This window comes from Dreissena polymorpha, chromosome 6 (assembly GCF_020536995.1).
Source record: "Dreissena polymorpha isolate Duluth1 chromosome 6, UMN_Dpol_1.0, whole genome shotgun sequence".
NCBI classification, from domain to species: Eukaryota; Metazoa; Mollusca; class Bivalvia; order Myida; family Dreissenidae; genus Dreissena; species Dreissena polymorpha.
Window position 1 is genome coordinate 70,148,466 of NC_068360.1, and position 26,931 is coordinate 70,175,396.

At 34.9% G+C, this 26,931-nt stretch overlaps 1 protein-coding gene across 17 annotated transcripts in view; it reads right to left on the reverse strand.

The window, feature by feature from the left end:
* Nucleotides 1-26,931, reverse strand: part of LOC127833430 (uncharacterized) — a 142,976-nt gene that overhangs the window by 65,705 nt on the left and 50,340 nt on the right. For 2 of the 17 annotated variants that reach the window (XM_052358670.1, XM_052358665.1), the window contains exon 33: nucleotides 4,862-4,933. The exons of 7 other annotated variants lie outside the window; for them this stretch is intronic. In XM_052358670.1, coding sequence (XP_052214630.1) covers nucleotides 4,862-4,933 — 72 coding nt within the window. Of the gene's footprint in view, nucleotides 1-4,861; nucleotides 4,934-9,845; nucleotides 9,928-10,217; nucleotides 10,322-10,614; nucleotides 10,684-10,790; nucleotides 10,927-26,931 lie in introns of all 17 variants that reach the window. 8 more of the 17 variants (XM_052358683.1, XM_052358677.1, XM_052358684.1 and 5 more) reach the window with 8 other exon arrangements.

Here is a 26,931-nt window from a genome sequence, read left to right on the forward strand (position 1 = left end):
AATAATCGTACGAATTTAAAGGGGCCTTTTCACAGATTTTGGCATTTTTTAACTTATTCATTAAATGCTTTTATTGATAAATGTAAACATTGGATCGTAAAAGCTCCAGTAAAAATCAAGAATAAAATTAAAAAAAGGAAAAGAACATTGCCCGGAGCAGGTTTCGAACCAGTGACCCCTGGAGTCCTGCCATAGTCCTGAAGTAAAAACGCTTTAGCCTACTGAGCTATTCCGCCGAGTACACATACTTGACGTATTTTATACCTTATATAAGCAATCTTCGTAGTTTCACAAAATATAACGACAAAAACAGAACTCTCCAAATTATTCAATCGTTTGGGTTGCAACGCTTTATAATTTTTAGGTTTTAAAATCGTCAAAAGATGCATATAATGGCTATATTAGACCATGGTAATGTTTAGTATTACTGTTTCCTCCTACAAATATCATAACTAAAACGAAAATGTGCGAATCTGAAACAACTTTTTTCAATTTTGTCAATTTACCAAAGCGTGAAAAGATCCCTTTAAGGCTTTGTCTTTTTTTCATAAAAAATACTTTGCCCGCATACTGTCTTCTCCTCTTTGGCGGATCGGCGGGTATTGCTCAAACGTTTTAATGTTGAATTCCCTTAATATGTAAGTGGTCATTTACTGCGGAATTAAGGCTGCACCAAACGTTTGTAGAATTAATGTCGTGTATGAAAAAAGAATATATCGCAAATAGTCAACAATTATAATTTTATAAGTGATTATAGGTGTTCAACTGAAAATATAAAGTTATTTTAATATTTGTTGCATGGTATAGACCGTTCCAGAATTTAGTAATTACCCAATTATCTCCCCTGAATACTCTCCGCGTCCGCCATTACACTACTGCTCTAACACCGGTAACATATACAAGAGAGCGCCGATTATTCAACGGATGAATTTTTCTTTCTTTTTGTAAAACTTTTTGTTTGTCATGCAAATTGTATGAAATAAAGTTTTTCTGCTAGAGGAGATGTTAAGCTAGTGTTATAACAGAAAAATGTTTGAAAAACGTGCATTTTTTTGGTAATTGTCTAGGAAAAGAAACACGTTGACACATTAAAAAAACATTTAATTGAATTAAATGCAATATTTATCATTTGATTATTTGCATCAATCTTAAAATCGCGTAATCCTTTGCATTCCAGTGTTGAATTGCCCGTTTGTTCTGCATACTCCGATTATTATCTCGTTTTGATCAGATATTATCCAGACTTAACTAAAAACATGGTGTCATCCCGGGATGTCATAAACCACACTGGGTGGCAGATGACAGTCTGGTCATTAAACACAATGGGTGATGCCACCATGTCTTCTCTCTCTGGTAGTATTAAGCAGTCATTTGGTTTAATAGTTTACCTCCGACATACTTAACAGTTGCGTACATTAGATATGTTACATATTGTACGAATTAAAAGTTATGTCCAATATAGAATATCAGAAATTGTACACCGTAAAGATACTAGCCCGTTTAATCAATGGTTTAATTTATGAAAAAAAGTATTTGATAATTATAAAATTTACCTAAAACATAACATTTAACGTATTTAGCGGGTATCGGTTAATTAAAACTACGTCGTTTCGTATGAAGATTTAATGTTACGGCAATGCACGAACGACATCATAAAAACAAGAAATTACATTGGACACCAACGGGGGTAAATAATGTTTTTAAAAAAATATGTATATAGATATATGTGTGTTAAAATGTTCGATATTTGCCACTCATATTCACTAGAAACGAGTTTTCAATATACATGAATACACAGTTCAATTTGCATCATGTAAAGTTGTGTTTTTCAGTTGTATGTTAATATTCCTCAATAGCGTCATTCTCTGTACAAAACCCATCAAATTAAAATTACATGTAAATACTGTTATGCACTTCGCTTTTAATAGGGCTTTGTAGTACGTTTATATTCAATGCACCCCTTACACTTTCTATCACTCACGTGTTTATCACACTAACGTACTTATGCCATTCATAATTATATTTTTATTATTAGATGTATTACTATTGTAATTTATTGAAGATTTTCTGCAAAAAATATACGGCTTATGCATAGAGCTCTTTGTTGTGTCAAATTGTCGGCCTTTCAGTCTTCATATAATCTTTACTTTGATGCTAATGACGCGTTTTTTTAAGATGCCAATAAATGTATTAATAAATTCTTTTGGCACTTAATAATATATTTTTGAAATATTATTTAGTTTTTTTTTTGGAGTTTCGTTTCGATTTATTGACTAAACAAGCCTCGTTATCCATATGTTTTGGCGTTACTGCAAAAACCTATAAAATACATCTTTTAAGATTTTTGGTTTATAGCTGTTAATGTTTTCCAAAGATGAAAATCTACTCAACTAGATATATTCACTTTCTCTTCATCTTCCATATAATCTCCTAAAAGATCGTCAAGATCAATATCACTCCTCCCAAAAGTTCGGGTTTTTGTACGAGACATAATTCCCAGCTCACAAACTAAATTTAAATTCCAAACAATAATTTGTTTATATCTGATATCAGTAGAACAAGAAAAATAATGGAAGGCGTATCAAAAAATACCATACTTAATACACTATGTTGTGATTTTAGAGTATAGAGTTTTACCGATTTCAAACAATTAGCGTTAATTAATTGCGCGAGAATCTTTTATAAGTATAATCTGCTTGATGTTGCGGCTATTAAAATCAACACAACATAACATGCGTGAATTGTTTGTAACAAGTTATAAGTAAAATGTCTAATAAAAATAATATGAGCGACTGAACCGGCAAATTTTCGCCGATGATACCACTTGTTACACACACAAAAAAAACAACACACAAGAGCATTTTAATTTTTTATTGTAACAATTAATCTCAACTTCAAACAATCCAATTAAACAACAAAAAAATGAGATAATCGTCTGAAATTATTCATTAAGTTATTTATTTATCCGACATCGGCGAAGCGGGTATTCGCTACGTCTTTGGCTTTTGGAATCGCTGACTCGCAGAAGTTGGCATTAGTGTAATGGCGGACAGTCACGTGACTGACAATATGGCGGCGGTCAATTTATCGATTCTGGAACGGTCTATATAATTATTATATCGTTACATCAATGATGGTTATAAACAAACAAACACATGATCATGCATCGTATTTCTTGAATAATAAAAACAGCTTCTATTGATACTGTGTTGAGTAAAGAATGTTTTGTTATTTATTGAACGTGGTTGTGGGTCTATTTGAACGGTATAAAAATTTTATATTAAAAAATTGGCAAAATTATAGTACCATCTGCATGTATTATCAATTTAAGTCAGTTATATTTATCGCAATATGAATTATACACGTGTGTTTGTTCTTATATGGAAATTGAATTTTGCTTAAAACGATGCTTTCGAAAAATGGAGGTCTCTCAAAAGATGCTCAGTATTCAAAATTGCTTTACAGTTGAAATTTTTTACGGCCGCCTCTACGTACATGTTCGTGTATGTTCATTCTGGTCAAATGTGTAACTGCTTTTGTATCCTACCAAAATATAAAAAGGTGTCATAAATGCTGGGTTTGTTCATTTGAATTCAATGTTGAATAATTGCATATATGGCGGCCAATATAACACTGAGTACATCGGCCGACAACACAGGCCCATCGTTTCGACGGACTCTTTTCCGGTTTGTTAATACCGCCATGGCCGCCGTCGGTTTTCTGGTTGGACGATCCATTGATCCACCACGTACTCAAGCACCGACAGGGGCATCGAACCATAGCGCAGGACGGTGTAGTGGAAATCAGCTAGGTTGAACTTGCTTCCTGAAATTGCATAATGTTTACGTATTTTTAATGCAAACGATAACGGCTCAAGTTGTTTTATGAACAATTGTTTACCACTCAAACTCATGTGTCAATATAAATGAATATATCAATTTAAACAACCACTAAAACAATAGATGAAATTTAAGAAAAAACAAAAATTAAAAAAGTGACGAAAAATCCTTTCAATTGTGAGGTAAAATATTTAAGTGTAACCAGCTTTTAAGTCATGAAATATGACAAATCGGACTTCAGTTTTTATCGTCTTTCGTTTTAAATATCCAAAAGCGTTACCCTGGTTGAATTCGCTAAATCTGCCCGCACGCTTTCATGAAGGTACGTTAACCTGAATTTTCTACTGCTGCCTCAAGCCCTTATACATGGTTTGAGATATCTCATCTGTCAGAAGCCTTTGTCTCGGCTGGATTGTTTGAAATAGTGTACTCCCCCTACATTAGCAAATACCCGAAGCTTTGGTTTGATTCCCAAAAACTGTCCGAAAACTTTGGTTTGTTTGTTAACCTTATTTGTGAGAAGTATTTGACACGTTAGCTGACAGTTACTATTGGAGGTATATTACATTTTTGGTTTTCTTACACTGACAAAAGCGTTTGACAGGCATAGTAATGGCAACTATTAGAAGTCGGGTCACATGATTGATTTACCTAAAGCGTCGGAAGCCTTTTTTCTGAGTTCCTTGAACTTAATTTCTCCGATCTTGTAGCCGGTGGCCTGACCGGGCCAGGTTGAGTAGCGATCAATCTCTTTTTCCGCTCCGTTGGGTGTCAATTAGTATAATTCAACATGTATTCGATAGCTCGGTCACTCGTCCAGCTAAAGAACAATAATGTTACAAAAATATTTAAAAAAATATGATATCCAACACATTATGATGCTCAATTAGCATTCGTTTACGGATCGATTATACACGGCGCAATTAGAACACACAACATGTTTGTGCAATATTAAATGATGAAAAAGGCAACCGCCAAACTGCAGTGCTCATTAATAAATGCACATAACGAGAGTCACTCACTTGTATTCGTGGATGCCTGTATCTATTACTAATCTTACGGCTCGGAACATCTCGTCGCTATAACGACCAAGCCTGAAAGCAGTCGTACATGTTCGTCTTAATACAATTTGCAAACGTACGTAAGCCTTTTTTGAAACCATTTTATGTTTAAGTAATAGGTAGAACATTTGACATTTGTAAAGCAAGTTACTAAATATTAAATACTGACATTTCGTAATCGTCATGGTAAATGCCCATTTCTTCTCCGAGAAATTCCGCGTATAGAGCCCATCCCTGAAAAAATACGTTTTTAAATAGAATTTTATAATCCAATTATTTAAAAAGCAATCCATTTGTTTTATTTGGACTCTTTAATGAGTGTGTCTTGTTCTGATTTATAGAACCTTAATATAAGCTTCATATGTAATGAATGCACCGATATAGATGCATGTACTTATTGCAAATACGCTCATGACATCTTTGTTATGCAATAATATCATGGCATTGTACTTTTGCAATATGTATTCCGCAATTGTCGGTGTTAATTATGAGCAATTAATCCATCTCAATTTACAAAAGTATTAGATCTTGAGTCACACTAATTTGCTCACCTCCGAAAACGCATTGAAGAACTGTAAGAAGTATGGTGCATTGAATGAAATCCACTCCATGTTCCTCATGAATGGCGGGATGTCAGCGAGGAAGGCCATAACTTTGCTGTACATGAAACAGGAATAAGGCTAACAGTATGATCATATAACGGAAAAAATAAAAGAAATTAGACGCTTGCTACAAAATATAATACACAATTAGCTATTAATCACGATGCAAATAAAAGACGAATATAAACATAGCGTGCATTTAATATATATTTTTATAACATTTGGTCGGTTGGGTAGTCGGTTGGTTGATTGGTGTCGACGTATTTCCGCATGCATACAATTCCGAACGTTTTTGAAACGAACTACCTCAACATCTCCAGCGATTAAATTGAACCTTCAACGTGTTGTCATCACCATTTAGTAACGATGTTTAGAAATCCTGCTGTATGCCTTATTCATAACTTCATGAGTTGTATTCCTTTGAACTAAACCATTCAGCTAAAAGACGATCTACTTCTAAATTTCTCAAGCTGTAAAAAAGTTAAAGTTAAAATGTGTCATCAACATAAAGCGTAAGTGTGCAATGGCCCAGTGATTCACGCATTCTTTAGTTATAGTCTCTGTAACTTAGATATTAAACGGCGAAAGCATACACTGTTCTAGTTTTGTGGATCGAACTTCTTCAATAATAATGATGCAATTGAATTGAAACTTGAAAAAGGTCATAAAATCATGCAGTGAAAATGTGCAGGACATGTTTTCTTGCCAAATGTTAACTGGTTATGACGGGAATAGAACATATACGTTTGGGAAGCAAACTACGTCCAACTTTCTCATGCTTTTGACTTGAATTTCAAAAACGGCCACCACCATAAGTGAAGATGTGCAACACAAATTTTCACGCGCATTGATCCATATGTTCCTAAATTCATGAGGTAAGTCCCCCTAAAGTAAGCTTCTAAGTAATGTGAATGCATTCTATTCCTGTGACAAAAAGGTATTGTCCTTATTGCTAGTGTAATTTACTGCTAAGGTGATTCCATTTATCATAACGGCATGCGTCAGAACATACCGCATTGTGATGGCCTGGCAAAGCTTCATGAAGTGAAAGCGAAACCATCGCATATGAAGGTCTGTGAAAGAAACGAACCGATTGTTAAAAAAAGTGAATGTTTGAATGAACAATATTGTAGTTTTTATAAATGAATAATCACTACACTTATGCGATATTAGCCAAGTTATATTGTATACTTACCTTTTACATGTTAAATTGACCTTTGATATCGTTACGCTTGCAGTGTATATTGGGCACCGATCTTCCCGCTATATGTTAATTGCCATTTTTGTTATATTTTACAGAACATCCTTAAAATCCTTATCCGTCTCATAAAATAAGTTTATGAATTTATAAAAGAAACTAACCTGTCCTCGGGTCTGTGAAGGTTTACATAGAAAATTCCAGGTCTTGATCCGTCCGCAGATCCTGTTCAGTATTCTCCGCCAACTCCGTCGGACACAGTAGCTCGAACCCTGCACAATAATGATAGTTAAATAGGTCGTGTTACAAGCTCGTACTAAAATTAGCACCGGTACCAATATCTTTCATATAAAAACAAGCCCAGTGATTCAATTGAATAGGATTTAGACTGGTTGGTAAGCAGGCACTTGTCAAAAACAAATGTCTCTTAAATATTTAATATGATGCGAAATTACTTGTAAACTATAAAGTTGTGTTTAGTACAGTACACGAATGAACTACACATTGTATAAATTTCAGTGTTCCATGAGGGCTATGTCTCAATTTTTAGATGAATAAAGTTTGTGTGTTCAAATGATTTTAAAATGGTTTCATATTTGCAAGTGTACTGATGTTTGAATTTACCATTAAATGAACTATAGACGAACCGTAGCTCTAGCGTTAGAATTACAATGTACCCATGCAAACGAAAGTGTCGTTGATATTTTTTTTGTTATAGAATCAACAATAATACAGAATAGTAAATTTCCCTTACTCTAGCGGCAAGTCTGGGAGATGACGGAAGTTTTTCGGCAGCAATGGCTTTATTCGTTCGAAAATAATTTCGTTGAAATGTGCAAGGGCATCTGCCTAAAATACAAGTATACGTTATGTCAAGCACGATTACAATTTGTATCCATTAACCATGTGCATTTTTCATGTGAATGAAATGAAAATATATAAGTGATAAACGCATATTAAATTATATATCTATGGGGATTTTAATAATGAGTTCTGGCGAGTGGTTATGTTTATTGTACTGTACAAATAAACTTATCAGCGTTCGTCGCTTAGTTGGCAGGCTATTTATCCCATAATGTAAAGTGTTCTCTTCATAACGAATGTAAAACAAATTAGCTGAAAACAAAACAGTAACAACAAATGAAAAAAAGAAAAAAAAGCAACCATACTGAGCCTGTTTTCTGCGTTAAACAGTACACACACATTCTACTGTGATCTGTGATTTCGTCGAGGGTTTTATGGTGCGATACATATTTGTATTAAAACTTATTATTTTTACAAAATCGAGGAGTATTGAGTTAAGACATAGGAATACAACTTTTTGTTAGAATATCCATAACTATATAATCATTCGACAATCCGTAATAACTACACAATGTTTAACATAATTACAGGTAAAGTTCATTTACAATTTAAATTGTGTGCCATGTATGTAATAGTTTAGTAATACGAACAGAAGATAGCAATGAGAATAATAAGAACATAAGAAAGTAATGAGAATAATTTCAATATAAAAGATTTGAAGATTTGTGTCAATATATTTTACTCACCGGATTATTGAAGAGAAATTTCGCGTCACTTGACAAGTTGGTATACATATCTGATATCTTTGTTGTATTGGGAAACCCTACGTTGACCATTGTCTAATAAAAAACACACACAACAATTCAGTTAATCTGCTACTTTACTTGTCTATTAAATAGTATCATGTTAACGAATTACACTATGGTTTAAGGCATAGATAACGAAAGAAGTAATCATGATGAATGTTACAATTGCAACACCTGCCGTAAATTCAGATTAGAACCAAAACAAGTAATTTCTTCTCCTTTATTGTTTCATATGGCTGTTATGATATTACAAAAACACGTGCTTTAATCTGTTATACATAATCGAAAAGATCTTTTTTGTTAGTGAGTAGTTCAATGAGCTCACATGTTGTGAATATTTCCATATAACCTTACATATAACGTAACCCAAATTCACTTGCTTGTTTATTGTTTTATATTTCAGCTTCTAGCAACGTTCGCTTTGCAGAAAATATGTATCGCATTCGTAGTCGATCGAAAGCAAAATTGACATGTGCTTTTCAATATTTAATTTTACAGTCCCCAGAACTTGTACACAATATATGTACAGGGACGTGTAACGTGTTTCCGTGTGTGTACTTACTTGAAAAAGCTAATACCTTAAGATTGTGTGAATTAATATAGATATCTTATGGCACTATTCTAAATGTAATGTGTTACAACCTCAATTATGGTAACTAGAACTGAAAAAATATTGAGTACTAGCTTAATGGTTTCAATCGCAAACGTTGTAAACTTCCATGACAATCAAATCATGGCATATACAATATAGGACAAACGTGCAAATGGCAATCAATGTTTGTCGACTGGTTGAAAAACAAGATAAGTCTTCTGCTTCACAATGTTAAGCTAATTTTACCGATGTATTTACAGTTTGAAAGGATTTCCAGCAGTTTCAAGTACAAGACAATCTTTTGAAATCACATAATGGTCCTATATCATCGCCCTTGATGCCTTTAACTCTATACCTTTCTGATAAGCTTTTCTATACGATCCACCTCCTCCAAACCTTTGTCATAGATCTGCTGTGCTGTCATGTCTGTGGAAGTGTGGAACCTCTGGCACGCTTGGTAGTTTTCTCTTCCTCGCGGTAAGCTCCCTATCCCGAGACCAGGGCGCGTTTTGGGCATATATTCCTTGAAGATTGTACAACAAAAATTATCATAATATTCTTCTAAAACAATACCGGTATATATACTACATATTCAAGACACAAACACACAAACGCACGCACACACACACAGACATATATATTTTTTCAAATAGGCTCAATTTTCTTAAAATTATGAATGAGCCAATAGAGCCTATTTGAAAATATATAGCACATACGTGTCAACTTCTCTTGTATACTAACATTGAAAATAATATTGTTAATGTTGTATAATATGAAATTACCTTGTACAGTATCATATCGCCAAGGTAAAATGTTATCGTCATATAGACTTTTTGCATTCTTAATTTACCTTTCACATGTACCAATTGAATAAGTTTCACACTCTACAATATTGAAACATAAAAAACATATTTATGAATAAACATTATTACTGTTGACCTACGTTGATTAAAAACTCCTTGACCTTTAGGAGTTTAGCATTGAATGCAGTAATGGCATCTTGAAGCCGTTTATCCATCGTCGCTCTAAGGACATAAACGGCAAATATGTCATGCATAATTTATGTAGCAAACTTAATATATTACTACTTATCATTCTAAGGTCGATAAATCGCTGTTATTAAGAGCATAATATACTTCCCTTTAAAATAAAAATACATTTGATATGGTAACATGCACTATATATACAACTGTTTGGTTATGCGTTTTTATAATTTGCAGTTACTTTGAACGAATACGATTTTGTGAATATAAACCTATATCAAATGATCATTAAGACTTATATAACTCGATATATCCATATACTGTGTACATACGCATTGTTTCCAAGAATATCATTGGCATAGTCTTTAAATGGTGAATAAAGTGCCGATTCGTTTGGTGGTTTAACCATGTCGTCGATGTTTCGAGGAACACGGGACTGTAAACAAATATGATGACATGTATACAAATACGAGTTAAGTGTTTCAATTTTGAATCTGTTTAAACTCTAATTTTCAGCGGGAATTTACGCGTAAGTGAAATTAATAAAATTTCTTATTAAAGTATCTTCTTTGTGATTATGCATTTTCCTAATGGCAATGAATGTTTTAAATGCCACATCATTTAAGATGGAATATGCGATTTCTAAAAAAAAAATGTCTGTATTGTAACTGAAAACAATTGTTAAACATATAATTAGAGCCCCTAACTTAATATACGCGTGTTACTCACAACTGAGGCATTATGGCTTGTGTGACCATTTGCAATCGCTCTGCGACTCAAGTTCATCATTTCCTCCAGCTGAAATCATACAACATAAAGTGGCTGTAAACCCAAAATCAATGTAAATCGCCCCCAAAATAAGATACAGATTATTACAACAACGTCAAAATCTTTTTAATCAATACCTGTTGTGGCCCTCCTTCAATTCTGCGAATATAGTTTACAAAGTCTCCTTCAGTGTCAAAAGGCTGTACTGAGACAAACATGTCGAGACGGGTATACCAGAGCTCCAGGAAATTTATTGGGTTCAAAGGCTGATAGCTGTAATAACAAGACCATTTGTTCAAAAAGTGTTTTTCTTTGTTTTATTTTAATACCTGGGTTACAGAAAGTACTAAATATTTATTTTCAAAATGTTTAAAAACCGAAAATATTTTTTCTACAGTAGTTACTTTAATAAAAGTATTTGTCGACGACAAAGACATAAAATATGTATGTTAACGCCCACCTAAATATTCTTGAATACAAATGTGTGACAGTGACATGTATTAAACGTGCGTAAATCTGTGAAATCAATAAACTTAGAAAATATACCCAACATACGATGCACATTTATTATAGATGTATCAATAATGAAACCAGCCCTACTGTATACAATATGTATTAACTTCAGTTACAGAAAAGTGATCATGAAAAGTTCATACTCCTTCAATTAATAGCCATCTCCCACGCTTTCTAGGATGTTCTGTAACACATTGAATGAGATATGCTTTTCCCCTTCAAGAGCTGAACTGTTCACCCAAGATAAGCGTTTTAAAAAGTCGTCTACTTTTACCTACAATGGAAACAGTGCGAACAAATACGACTTGCCTGCAAATTTAAGTTTGTTTTCAACGGTATCTTATTAACCTTTTCAAGTTTAGAATCCAAATTTACTGTGAAAATAGAAACTTAAGAATATATGTATATTTAAGCTATTCATGTTAATGCGTAAAGAATGTTCAAACAATGGTTACATGTACTTTATCACCTCCTATGAAGAAGTGTTTGATTGTGAAGCCTTCAAAATAATGACGCTATCGTCCAAATAATGTTGATAAGAATTTGTTTTATGTTAGAGGGTTGTGATTTTCCCAATGACCATGCTTTTAATAGGGAGTTGCTATTCTAAGATCATTGTCTCTGCGTTTGTAGTTAACCACATACGCCATGTCAGCGTGAATAAGCCAATTATCCAGTGGAAAAGTATCGCACTGTGATGCGTATTTCATTCAAATTTCATTTACATATCAACCCCAAAACGACAAAGACTAAAGAATAGAGAATTATATTGCGACTGTTAATTGTATTGTTACGAATAACTCCTTATCGAATACCTTCATGTCATCGAGTTTCTCATATGTGTACGAATCAAGCCTATCGTTGTACTTGTAGGTGCCAATAGTAGTGGAATATTCCCTTGAGATAGACAGCCGCCATGACCAAAAGTCGCTGGACACCTTTTTAACGGTTTCTGCCAAAATTATCTTATTAACATGCTACTGATGAACTCGGTACACAAATTTATTCTATGGGATACATATGGATGACAGTATATAAACGAGCTCAATGTTCTGTTACTGACATCAACATTCTTCATTTACCGTTGGCTGAAGCAGTGAGCATCGTATATTAAATATTTTACTTCTTAGAATAGTATTTTACATGTCATCTACATAGCCAATTAGTCAACAGCAATTCTTTAAGTTATTTATCAACAAGGAACAAATTGTAACTCACTATTATTGAACTATATGTACATGGGACAATTTCAGTTTACGGATTACTAGAGAACAAATAACATATAAAATAAATGGACCGGTTTAATTAAGAACACGCACACTTGCCTTTCGATTTTACTTCCTGTATCCACTCTTTAACAAGCTTTTCAAGAACTGACAGAGGAACAGCAGCACCATTGTCCAACAGAACCAAGTGAAATTCCTGTATGTCGAACACTGGGCCTAATGAAAGCAAATAAATTTCATCGTAATCAAATTTCATTACAGAATAACGATTTTCTCGGGAAATGAGTTTAACACAAGTAAAGCCGTCTTGCATGTGTACTGTTGTTGGTAATCCTTACCCTTAAAATCAACAACACAATTACCAAGCTCCTGTTCTGTCAGGGCACGTAACTCCCTTATTTTCAACTCTCCGATCTTGTACGCAGTTTCCTGTCCTGGCAACGTGATGTAACGGTCAATCTCGATCTCTATGGATTCACGCGTAAACGACGTGTAGTTCAGCATGTACTCGATTGCTGAGTCACGTGTCCAGCTGGTGTAAAGCGAATTCAATTGTATGATGATCAAATTAAACAATATGGTTCGGGTGTGTTGTATATAGTGTCGAGTAAAGATATCTACAATTTGCCATCATTTGGGTTCGTTTGCACATTAAGGTCAATCGTTTAACAATTATGCAAGGATGCGACTTACAGAAAGCATTTTATCAGTTTTCACTCACTTGAAGTAATGCAAGCCGGTGTCCACCACAAGCCGACATGCCCTGAAAATCTCGAAGCTGTAGCGTCCCATCCTGAAATGGTATATGAATCAGTCTCTATATGTCTGTATATGTATAGCCCGATAAGGCTATATAGGAAATCACGTTTAAAAACCAAAGTGCGATACAACGAAGCGCGATAAAGGGAACACTGGTGAAAGTAACGTAACCTGGATAGTATATGGGCCCAGGAGCCCAATATATTCAAATAAGTATATAAAATCATGTTTAATGAGAGGAAAATTGACAAAGAGCCATGCAAATAAAATCACCCACCCTTTTATATTGGAATCATAATTATGATTCCATTATCAGAGGGTGGGAATTTCTCCTGGGCCTTTATACTATCCAGAGTACGTTACTTCCACCTGTTCAAGGGAAGTGCATGCATTTTACGAATAAGGGGTCCGGTCCTGTCCGATTTCCTCATTATATTTTATACAAAAGGCGAGGAAACAAAAGAGCAACGATTTTGTTAATTTATTACTTGCTCCCTTCATTAAATTACCAATTAAAATGTGTCACTTTATTCGATAGCTTTACATTCGTAGCTTTTGGAACCTAATCAGAAAAATATGCTTGAACTCTTACACTGGCTGGCACTCAATTAAGTTTGAGGACAACAGCGACTTGTCAACGGATTGGTCAAGGGCAAGCTATATTAATAACATGATTATTTGCTTATTTTGTATACATGTTTATACGCGTAATTCAAATACTAAGTACATGCATGTATACATTAAGGTATGGTATTTACACTAATATGCTACATAAATTTTACGACACATACTTATCATAATACGTTTACTTAACGTTTCTTACAAAATGCGTCAACATCACAATATTCTACATTATAAAATGTGCGATAGTTGGATCAATTCCGTATCTACCAGTATTTAGTTTATCTTTATATCGCGTTTCGATTGTACATTTGGAATGCCAGTTTCACTTTTGACACACGTAGATGTATTTAGTTTAATTGAATATATGTATTTTGCCGAAATAAATGCCGGGATAATATTCGTAATCGTGTTCCATCAAATTAAGGTTTTGCATATTGATTAAACTTAAGAAATTAATACTAGACATTGGTATTTACCTACGGCTATATTGTTTAAGCAAAGCGCATCACTTCTTATGAGAGAGAGATATATAATGATTTTGTCAAAGTCCATTGCGAGGTATAGATAAGAAAAAGCATAGCTCAAATTTGAGCCAACGAATGTCCGCATTCCAATCACGGCATTAACGTACAGTTCGTAATCGTCTTGGTAGATATCGAGTTGATCCTTTTCTCCCAGTGATTCAGCATAAAGAGCCAAACCCTGCAATGGATGCATCTCAAAAACTGCAGGCGACATTTGACACAATATATAGTTAATGTTGTTCATTAATTCTGACTTATATAACATTTTCAGATAAACATGATCACTGTATAGTCGTTACTACATGTAAATATTTTTGCTATATGTTGCTAAAATTAAACGTGTGGCATTACAACTCGCAAGTTAAAAAAAACCCATAATAAAATCGAATTAAATCTGATTCAAAAGAAATAAACAAGTGCAATTTGATAAGGCTAAAATTAAAATTAGGCTTATAATATCATATGTTTATTGATACATACACGACTTTCTGAAATTTAATTATTTAATATAACTAAAAAACTTAAATACCATAACTATGAATGTACCGAACGTTAAACAAGCACAAGTAAATTGATACATTTACCTCTGTATATGACGTGTAGTATGGGAAATGTAAAGGTATTGCGAACTATTTCGTGTAATCGATGACTTTTTGAAACATCGGAATACCGGTCGCCGCCTGAGCATAAATGTCCTGCAAATAATATTGGAACATGCACAACAGCATAGTTTCAAATAGTCAACATGTTCAAGAGCAAACGCGAGAATATTGCCAACATAAACAATATCGTTATGTTTGAATGGCAGTCCACTTAAGTTAATTTATCTCCTCATACTGTTTATTTATCATAACGACATACAAGGCGGAGTTTATGGTATACTATCGTAAGACTTCATGCTTATAGTAAGCAACTGCTACGAAATAACCCATGTGATTCCTACTTATTTATTCGGATGTGTTTGATAAAGGAAAAGACAACTCAGATGAAGCAATCATCAAACGCAATATATACCTGAAGATGATGACCTGGATCTGCCTCGTGCAACACCAAGGCCGGCATGTTGTATGTTGGACTTTGAAAGTGTAACGGATAGGTTATGAATTTATATTGAAATTTCAAACAACACAAATGTTCTTCCCCACTCGAGATTGGTCCTGCAGATTCCGAATTTTCAAAACAAAATAAACTAACGTAAAACTACTATTATAGCATTTATTTTGGTGAGTAACGCCTTGATAATTTAATTCAAACGACCAACGTATTGAAAAAAACATCTATTAAAAAACCCATTTTATTTCTATAAGGTAAATTATTTTTCCATTAATAATATGGTATTGTTAAACGGTCTCTTACTTATCTTCAGGCCTTCTTACGTAAGCGTAAAACACTCCTGGTCTGGTACCGTCGGGTACCGATTGAATATGATCCAACTGGGCCATCAGTAAGCATCGGTTTCACCCTGTCAATCACACAAACATAAGGCATAGGCTTCACCCTGTCAATCACACACAACTAATGCATAGGCTTCATCCTTTCAATCATAAGGAATTTGTTTCATCCTGTCAATCATAAGGCATTGGCTTCATCCTGTCAATCATAAGGCATATGCTTCACCCTGTCAATCATAAGGCATATGCTTCAACCTGTCAATCATAATGCATAGGCTTCACCCTGTCAATCATAAGGCATTTGCTACACCCTGTCAATCATAAGACATTGGCTTCACCCTGTCAATCGTAAGGCATATGCTTCACCCTGTCAATCATAAGGCATATGTTTCACCCTGTCAATCATAAGGCATAGACTTCACCCTGTCAATCATAAGGCATATGCTTCACCCTGTCAGCCATAAGGCATTGGCTTCATCCTGTCAATCATGAGACATAGGCTTCACCCTGTCAATCATAAGGCAATTACTTCACCCGGTCAATCATAAGGCATAGGCTTCACCCTGTCAAGCACAAAACATAGAACATAGTCTTCACCCTTTCAATCATAAGGCATAGGATTCACCTTGACGGTCATAAGGCATATGCTTCACCCTGTCAATCGTAAGGCATTGGCTTCACCCTGTCAATCATAAGGCATAGGCTTCACTCTGTCAATAATAAGGCATTTGCTTCACCCTGTCAATCATACGGCATATGATTCACACTGTCAATCAAAAAAAATACAACATAGTCTTCACCCTGTTAATCGTAAGGCATAGGTTTCACCCTGTCAATCATATGGAATAGGCTTCACCCTGTCAATAATTAGACATATGCTTTACCCTGTCAATCATAAGGCATTTGCTTCACCATGTCAATCATAAGGCATATGCTTCACCCTGTCAATCATAAGGCATTGACTTCATCATCTCAATTATAGGACAATAAGCTTCACACGTTTAATAATAAGGCATAGGCTTCATACTGTCAAACATCAGGAATATGCTACACCCTGTCAATCATAAGGCATTGGCTTTACCCTGTCAATAAAAAGGCATAGTCCACATCCTGTCAATCATAAGGCAAAGGCTTTACCCTGTCAATCATAAGGCATAGGCGTCACCCTGTCAATCGTAAGGCATTTTCTTCACCCTGTCAATCATAAGAAATAGGCTTCACCTTGTCAATCATAAGGCATATACTTCACCTTGTAAGTCATAAGTCAAAGGCTTCACCCTGTCAATTTTAAGGCATATGCTTCACCTTGTTAATCATAAGGCATAGGTTTCACCCTGTCGAACATAAGGCATAGGTTTCACTATGTCAATCACGCACAGCCTTTACCCTGTCATTAACGCATTGGCTTCATTCTGTCAATCACGCATATGCTTAACTCTGTCAATCACCTGAGGTTTCACCCTGTCAATCACACAAAGGCTTCACCCTGTCAATCACGCAGACCCTTTACCGTGTCATTATTGCACAGGCTTCACTCTCTCAATCTCGAATATGCTTCACCATGTCAATCACGCAGAGCCTCTACCCTGTCATTAACGCACAGGCTTCACTCTGTCAATCACGCATAAGTTTCAACCTTTCAATCACGCATAGGCTTCACTCTGTCAATCACGCATAGGCTTTAGCCTGTCAATCACGCATAGGCTTCAATCTGTCAATCGGGCATAGACTTTAGCCTGTCAATCACGCATAGGCTTCATCGCTACATTTAACTACATTCATTTTGTAAAATGCAGCTGACATGAACAACTAACGATACAACCGATCAGCCAGTGTTGTTTGACACAATTTGGTTTTGACATAACTATCTGACATAAGGCAATAATCGCGCATCTCATTACTATGTCTATGTGGAATGATCACAATGATACAAAGTGGTTTGCAAAAGTACTTTCAGCATGATCCTTTGAAATATGCATTGTAGTCATCTTCATGTACAAATTATAAATATATAAATGTATCTGAAGGTCATAGTTTGTCCGTCGATTTTGTTGTATTGCATTATTTACTCTGTATGGCAAAGCCTTTTGAGATTAACTGTTGAAATGATATAAATGCGCTGATGCTTTTGATCAAGGTGATGGATCGCTACTATGTTTAATTGAAAACTATTTGTATTTTATTCAGTTGCATTTACACATTTATGATGGACATTTATTAGCATTTGAACTCCGTATGAGATTTATAAACGAAACATACAATCGCGAAGGCTTTGTAAATAATATAAAATATTATCTACAATAGTACGCATGTGCATATTTACTCACACTTACACAACTCGGTTGGTTGGAATGTTTTTGAAGAATTTGGACAGCTTCGGTCTAACACGATCGTTTATTAAAGACTCAAATCGGTGAATGATTTCTTCCTGAAAGATGTTCATTTATGATAAATTTATGATATATATATAAATTAAAAAAAAATCTCGAATTGTAAAGTAATTTACTAGGAATATTTGTTAAAAGCAAGTTATACGCATAGATAAATAACGGTTACCTATATGCACTTCATTTTCTTATAAAAAAATCATTTCCATGTCATTTATTGCCTTATCATGTCAAGCACGAAACTTTTATAGTTATTTAAACACAATATACCAATTGCCCTAGCATACACGTGTCACATGAACAGTTAAATGTATGTTATTATACAAAATGGTTATTTAATTTTAAGGCGCAACTTTTATCTGTTTACCGGCGACTTGATGATGAATCGTGAATCATTTCGAATAGAAGCGAAGAACTCCTTGACGCTGCCTTTGAAGCCTAGTCGACCTAATACCTACACAGAAAATAGTTATATCCGTGAGCAGTGAATATCGTTTTAATGACGACAACACGAAACTCAAGAAAGCTGTAAGAATCGATTTGAGTCATTCAGTTATCAGTCCGGCTCCAACCAACACAATATGTATGTACATACACATGTAATGATTTTTTGCTATGTGGTGAACAATTTGATTTACAGACGAAAACTCTTTCACAAACAACAACAGCGTATGCAACTTTTACAATTGTTGGTATTTGTTTGACTTTGCGGTCAAGGATAACCCATGAACATGCAACACATTCCAATAGTTAATTTATTGTACAAGAGGAAGAGACAGTGCTACTCTGTAAGAATCCATGTACGATATCATTACTATTTATGAAGCGAACACTTGAGTGAGTAACAATATAAACGTTTAACATACGTCCAGTAGCCTTAATTGTTTTTCAACTTGAACAGCGTGCCGAGTAGAAAACACAGCTATTTTCGAAAACCTATCATAATTTCTCATATGGCGGAAAGTTGCATTTAAGTGTTAGTGCAAAGATATCTTTCTTACAACATTTATTGAGTTTACTAGTGTACATTTAAGTTGTCAATGTTAACAAAAGGATTACACACAATACACACAATACCGACTTCTCAATCTGCATACATTTAATTTTATCATAAAACAACATAATTATGATACGAATGGATATGCTTTTTTTTTTTACAGAAAACAACCAAGCAATGCCATGCGTTTATGAAAGACTGTATATTCTAAAGAAACATGTTTAAAATTGTTTTTTGTTTTTCGTAAATGCATTAATTGTATGATTGTGGATGAGAGATCTTGCTGGGTGCCTAACATGTTACCAAGTGATATCAGATACGCAAATGCTACCTGTTCCATAATATGTGAAAGTATTCTGATTACTTTAACACGTTTCAATTTATAAACATAGTAACAATAACACCTTTGACCGACCTGCATCATTTTTGTATATATCCTGTTGACCTCCTGAAGGCCTTTCGCGTTTACCTCCTCCGGTGTGATATCCAGACTAAGATGCCATTTGAGGCATGCTTTGTAGTACTCCTGACCTCTAGGAAAGGAACTGACGCCGTACGATGTACGCGTTGCGTTGCGATATTCCTTATAAACGTTAAATAAACATGTCAATTTACAAAATATGTATGTTCAGTTGTTTTAATATATCAATGTCAATGAAAATAACATTTTCAGAACATGAAGTCATTTTCAAACACGCGTAAAACAAAATTATGCTACGGAGGCATCCTTGTACGCGACCAATATGTAATAAAAAGCATCCATCGCGGAAAACAAAATAATGATCTACAAATACCGTCTCAATGAAGGTCTTTAAGGCCTGGTATTTGTCGCCGAACGAACGTAGAGACAACACGGCCAGTCCGCGTAGCTTTGCTCTGCAACCATACTAGTATTGTTCGTATTTGAAACTAATTAATAAATATTGCTTGCATCTTTTACAAGCATTCTTATTATTAATGTCATGTTTGGCGTGTTAAACGTTGCAAACATGTTCTTTATTTATTTGGTTTATGCGTGTATATATGTTCTATATTTCCATGTTTCTGTGATAAAGTATTTTCAGATAGATGTTCGAAAATTCATATATGTGTTCAATATATGCATATACATGTGGGAAAATTCTGGTATTTGTGTTATATGATTTTCAAAATATTTGTGTGTTTTAAACGTTCATATTTGTGTGCAATATTTCCATATGTTTGTTGTCAATTTTCATACATATTCTATAATTTACAGTATGGGAAATATGTTTAACGGTTATTCACGATTTCGACATTGTTAAATCACGCCTAACGAGACTGCCGAGATAACGCGAGATTAAGGGTTCGGGGGGGGGGTTCTGCCAGTATTCGCTCTACACACCTTACGGCTTACCTGTCCGCTATATTGATTTTATAAATTAAATAAAAGCGATAAATTGCCGATTTATAACTAATAAAAACATTCTTTAGTTTTTTTATAACGTTTTATGACCATCTGCTCGATAATATTTCATTACCATTGTATTTAACGGCGCCGTAATTAACTACTGACAAACATAACAAGATCATAACTCTGTACTATGTGCAGAAACCTGTCAGAAATTAAAACAACCCCAGACTTATAATTTTTGAGTGCAAGTTAATTTAAACCCACCCACTTATTAAAAATATACATTTTTATATTATAATAGCTCATTTTTGCTAAATTTTCAGAAATACCGGTAAAAACCAATTGGTATTTGCACAGTTCAGTAAACATAAGACTACTTAAATTTTTTGTTAAATATGTTTGATTTGTAAATTGTATAATAATCTATATATTTTTATTAGTTCTGTTGCAAGCCTAACAAGCCTAAAATACATAATAAAAGCCTAACATACATAAAAATCATATTGTTGACAACTATAATATTATTTAAGATCATTATTAAGCAAAAGTAAGTCCCCAATTCCAAGCTTACCCCGGCCAGCTAAACCGGTATAGAGTGCTGATCTCTGACTCACTCATGGGTTGGTAAGTTTAAGCCTCAACTCGGGTTCATCTTTTAGAAATAATTACACCTTAGGCTACCCTGTCTGTAACCCAAATTGCTGTTGAGGGTCACCGGCATACATGTATCAAATACAATGTATATGCTTATGCTAACATTTCCTGAAGATTCAACCGCTGAGCAGGATAATTAAGTAAACCCCATTTTATTAATGAAAAAAAAAATATACTATTAGATGTATCAAAAAGACAAACCAACTAGTACCTTCTAGTACTATCATAAGGAACATCATCCATTAACCATCTATACTTCCAGGTCTTTTGGCTCTGCTACATCAACAGGAATTAGCGTTCGGTTTATGTTTTCTGTGTTAATCATAGGTATTACAATTTTTATATTTCATCCCAACAACAAAATCTTTACAATGATAATAATCATTATACAGTCAGGTTTTACTTCCATTAGTTTAAAACTAAATAGTGAATCAGTTTTTTTAAATGAGCTGGTACCAAACCCACACACAAGCTCCTGCACATACACACACTTTAATGAGCAAGTATTTGGACCGTCACAGTTATTGCTTGTTAGAATGTCTCAGACTAACCAGCAAATACAATCAGTATTCACTTAAGCATTTTTGAACAACTAGCCCGAATCTTTATGCATTAATAGAACATATTAAAATACCCACTAGCCCAAGCTGCCCGACTATATGAATCTTGAAATTTTAATAGCCCAAATTTATCACTAGCCCTGGGCTGCCGGGCTAGGGGTTAGCGTCAAGACTGGAAAAGCAATAACAATTCTTCAAATATTGTTACTTGTCTTGATTTGAACAAATCCGCCATGACGGGTAGTTAATGCTTAATGGGGGATAGCCCAACACACAAACAATTAAGGATGACTGTGGTGCAGGTGAAAGTTTCACCCATATGGATATTTAGCCAATGGACATTTGACCAGGGACACTTATTTTAATTCCAAGTAAATGTTTTCTTAGCAGTGTTAATAGTCATGTCAACACATCTCATGTTATGTTAAATGATTACATGACAACATTAAATGTGTGGCAACGTTAACCACCATCCATTTTATTATCTTTCTGGATGTGTAGGATATTTTTTAATGTAAGGGTATGAAGAAGACACACATCTGAAGTATCTTTTTTTTATTTTTTAAAGAACATGGAGTTAATAAAATTCCAGGTGTAGAAGTCTTGAGCTTCATGCAGAATGATTTACAGTATCCCAGTTTCTGTTGATACTGTGATGTTCCTGAAAAAAAGGTTTCTATAAGTTATAACAATAAACCATTCAATAACATTTAAAGACAGCAAAGTTATATGTTTAAAAATAATTGTTTTTTTTAAAGAAAAGTATTTTACTTAATGTCATCAAACTTCTTATTTGCCCAAACTTAACAAATAAGATATTTTTCCATACCCCACCCGCTTTTTACATGTTTCGTTTTTACCTACTTTAAACACAATAAAATCGAAATAAAGCATAAACATGAGCGACAATTAAATCAAAGATAATAAGCTAATAACAAATTACAAAAAAAAATCATACCATATAAGTTATATCTGCAAATTATTGGGAAATTATAATAGCATCAATACAGAACTGTATGCAGACGCACTGCAGTAGATGATCGAGTACCCCCCCGACCTCACTAAATCCACCCAGAGTTGTCTCCCTTAAAATAATGTCGAAAAGGTCAATAGCTAAGAAGCGAAGATTGCGCGTAAAAGGCTTAAAGTAGAAGCGAATAATGATATTAAAGCTGAAATTTGTGTCATGTTGTATTTTTAAGTGTTTAGTTTCCCGCAACCAACCAAACCCTTAAAGGTTTCAGTGAACGGAAAGCGTCTCATATGTGTTATTTGGAATATATTCCAATATACACGAAAGTTATGTAATTATTATCTAACAAAATAACTCATAACATATGATACAAATTTCAGCTTTAATATTTAAATTTTTATGAGGTCTTTCATTCCACTACAAGCTGTTTACGCGTGAATTAGCAATCTCCGCTTTTCCGTTGTACCCGTTTGAAATATTTCGAATGATACAAATTAAAGAACTTTACCTGAAAATTTTAGAACAAACATATAGAAATATTGCATACACGAATGAACATTTAGAACACACAAATATGTTGATAATTAAACAACACAAATATCAGAAGTTTTCTTCATGTATATAAAAATATTGAATACATATATAAACTTAAGTGCAAAAATAAAACAAACAAATACAAGTATACAATACGTATTTGATTGTCCTAAATTCCTACATATTTATCATTTTACCACATATGTATGACTTTATACAGTATATATACTGTAAAAACTGTATAAAAACATTTTGTAATTGATTACATACAACTGGCGCAGTGATTCATTTTGAAATCTACATCAAAGAGTCCCTGAGACTCGCATATTTTGACACAATGGGTCAAAACTGAAAACAATTGGTCCCTGATTGTGTCTTTGTAAATTCGTTACAAATAATCTACTTATCATGATCGCCTTAGCCAGGGGCTCTTTTAAGCTGGGTTCCCACTGCCGATCCGATCAACTCGATCAAGCCCGAACAAGCGGTCGGGTACTGGTCTGGTTCGGTCGGCATGAGTGGTCGAGGGCGGTCGGGTAGGTCGGCATTGGTCGGGCTTCCTACCCGATATTTTTTTACATGTCAAAAACTATCGAGTAGCGGTCGAGTAGGAAATGGATCGAGAAGCGCTCGGAAGGTGGTCGTGTACGGTCGAGTAAAAGATCGAATTGATCCTGAAGCAATCGTGTGGCGATCGGATTGACATCTTTTACACGATCTGTACCCGATACGCTCGACCTCTACCCGAGTTATTTTAGATCGCAACACGATACACTCGACCTCTATTCGATTTGATGTACATTTCCACTAGACTGCTACCCGACGGCTACTCGACCGTACACGATCACTTTCCGATTGCTATTCGACCAAACAAGAGCTCTGTACCCGATCCACTCGAACTCTACCCGAGTTATTTTACATCGCTTTGTGCGACTGTAGTACGACCATCGCGATCTGGTCGTGTGAAGATCTGGTGGCGATCGAGCTGAGGTCCACTTGGTCGAGCTAAGATCGTATAGAGCTCGCGTATAGGTCGAGATGATCGAGCGGGAATCGGAAAGATGGTTGAGTGGACGTCGTGAATGAGTCGGTTGGGGGTCGTGGGTTATCGACAAGAGGTCGAGAAGATGTCGTGTATACCCTTTAAAGTCAAGCTTGGTCGGGAAATTTCGGTGATCGGGATGATCGAGTTGATCGGATCGGCAGTGGGAACCCACCTTTATGCAATTTTACAGCTAAAAACAGAAATAGGTTTATAGCAAGTACAATCTTTATTTATTTTACTTTTAATAACAAACAGTGAAACATACAACATCTTAAACAGAGAACTTTAAACATCTTTAACAATTTGGACATACTAGAGTTTTTAATAAATTGGATGACTAGTGTTTATATTTTTTTGGTCAAAATGAGCCCTTTCAAACAGTGTGACAAAAGACAATTTCTCCTTTGGTAAACCGTTTACACATTCAATACAGATTTAGTGTAACAACACTCATACTGTATTTAAGGTGTTTAGCCTTCTCGCCTTGTTTTTCTCCAAACAGGGAGAGCTTTTTGCAAAAATTCAATCCGGGTAAAATAGCACAACTTCACTCTCATCAGTATGTCTTGTTTCCCTACAGTTAACCAGTTCCTGAATTTGGTCAAGATCTTATCCTGTGCAGAAAAAACCCTCTCAAATCCTGCAGTATGAACAGCAGATGTCTGTGTTGTTATATGTACTAAATTCTACGTTACATAGGACGGAATACTGTACAATCTGTATCGTTATAATGTATGTACCGTATACAAATAAAATAGATAAAAGATGCAATTTATTTCAGAACTTGTAAATTTTTAATTTTCACTTTAGAAAAAACAACAATGATCAATGAATCCAGAAAAGTATAATAACATTGCTTTACTATATAACTGTCTGCGCTCACAACAGACGAACGCAAAATGTGTTTACCGTCGTTTATTCTTCACATTTAAACCGCATGGTTTACATTGAGGCTGCGTTATCGATAAATATCTACACAGGGAATTTAAATTGTTGAGAATCATTTTGGACAACCTTTTTGGGTGGCATTTTCTTTGTTTACCATCCTAGCAGCCAATTAAACGTCCAACGAACTTTTAATAAAAGGCCGTATTTGATTGGATAATTGGACATTCCGAATGTAGTAATGTGACTTCCGTTCTACTTTTCAAAACGGTGTTGACGTGTGTTTTGCTTATCTCCACAAATCGAACTCGTTATCATGTACAACTTTGACGATGTCGAAAATCGGAGTTTTTAAACAATGCGTCCCGAGTACGCACATGTTTGAGAATGATGCGTCCCCAGAAAAAAACGTGCGTCTGGCACGCGGGACGCACAGCAAAATGAATCACTGCTGGCGAATGCCTATTCTACCTCACGATCATAATATCGAAAAGCAGCTATTTACTGGCGGAAATGGATTTGGCACACGCAATTCGGGACATTTTTTCGTAAGTATTGAGTAGTAATTTTTTTAATGGACAAAAAGGAAACGTAAAGAAAATAAAAAACGAATTAACAATTATATTCTGTATATTCTACAATATACAGCTAGTGGGACTTCAAGAAAATAAGAGATCCTCTATGATAAAAAAATGTTTTGACCACCGCAAAAATATGCATACTCGACGGTTTATACTCCAGTGTCTATTGTCTATATAAGATTATATAATTTAGCGCAGTGGTGTTTAAAAGCCTTGGTTTGTTTCCAGCGGCATGAAACAATTACCCCCCCCCTTTGGAAGAAGAAGGGTATTATCGCGATCGTGTGGGATAATAAAGGTACAAAGCGTTGTGTGTTCAGGTTCTTCCTTTTACTTCAGATTCAAAAAATAAACAATGACGTACATAAACAACAACAAATATGGCGTGACGTCAGGGACGTTATACACTTAAGCGCGGCGCGGCAAATAACGTAACGTTACATTCACAACATTCTGGGGGCCGCGAAAAGTGACAAGTATTAACAATCAGAGGAGAATATGTATCATTACTTATGAAATCCTGAATCATTCGTGAAAATCTTAAGATTGCAGTAACACTAATTTGACCACAAGTATACACGTTGATTTGAAATGAATATCAAATGTTTATCACTCAGTTTCTGAATAACAATTTCTTAACTGTCTCTCGTATTTCAATAACATGTACACTCAGCTGTCTATTTCAGTATTTCAATCACAATTGCGCGTTTAACTTTTAATACTTAAATGGTTTCTATTCAATATCATTGACTGTTTCTAATGGATAGAGTTTCACTATTGGTCTATTTGTTATTCCACGTTTCGTCTTTATCTTCGCGGCATGGACTGAACCATCATTTCCGGTCATCAGTTCCAGGACTACAGCAAGTTTCCAACGGATACGTGGTCCCTCATCGTATATCTGCACGACATCTCCGACCCGAATGCGTTTCTCGTTAGATCCCGTTGTTGTGTGGAACTCTCTTAAGGCAGTTAAGTACTCCGACTTCCAACGTCTCCAGAATTGTTCGATGATGTCTGACTGCTGCTTCGCCCGATTGGTTAGTGTCGTCTGGTCACTTTGAATTTGCGTCATTTCATCGTCGGGTAAATGTGTGTGATGCGGAAGTGACGTCATCTTGCGGCCATAAAGAAGATGTGACGGCGTTAACGGCTCCAAGTCGTCGATGCTTGATGATACGTGCGTTAGCGGTCTATCGTTGATAACAGCTTCAATCTCTGTCACTATCGTCTGCAACGTTGCCATGCACACG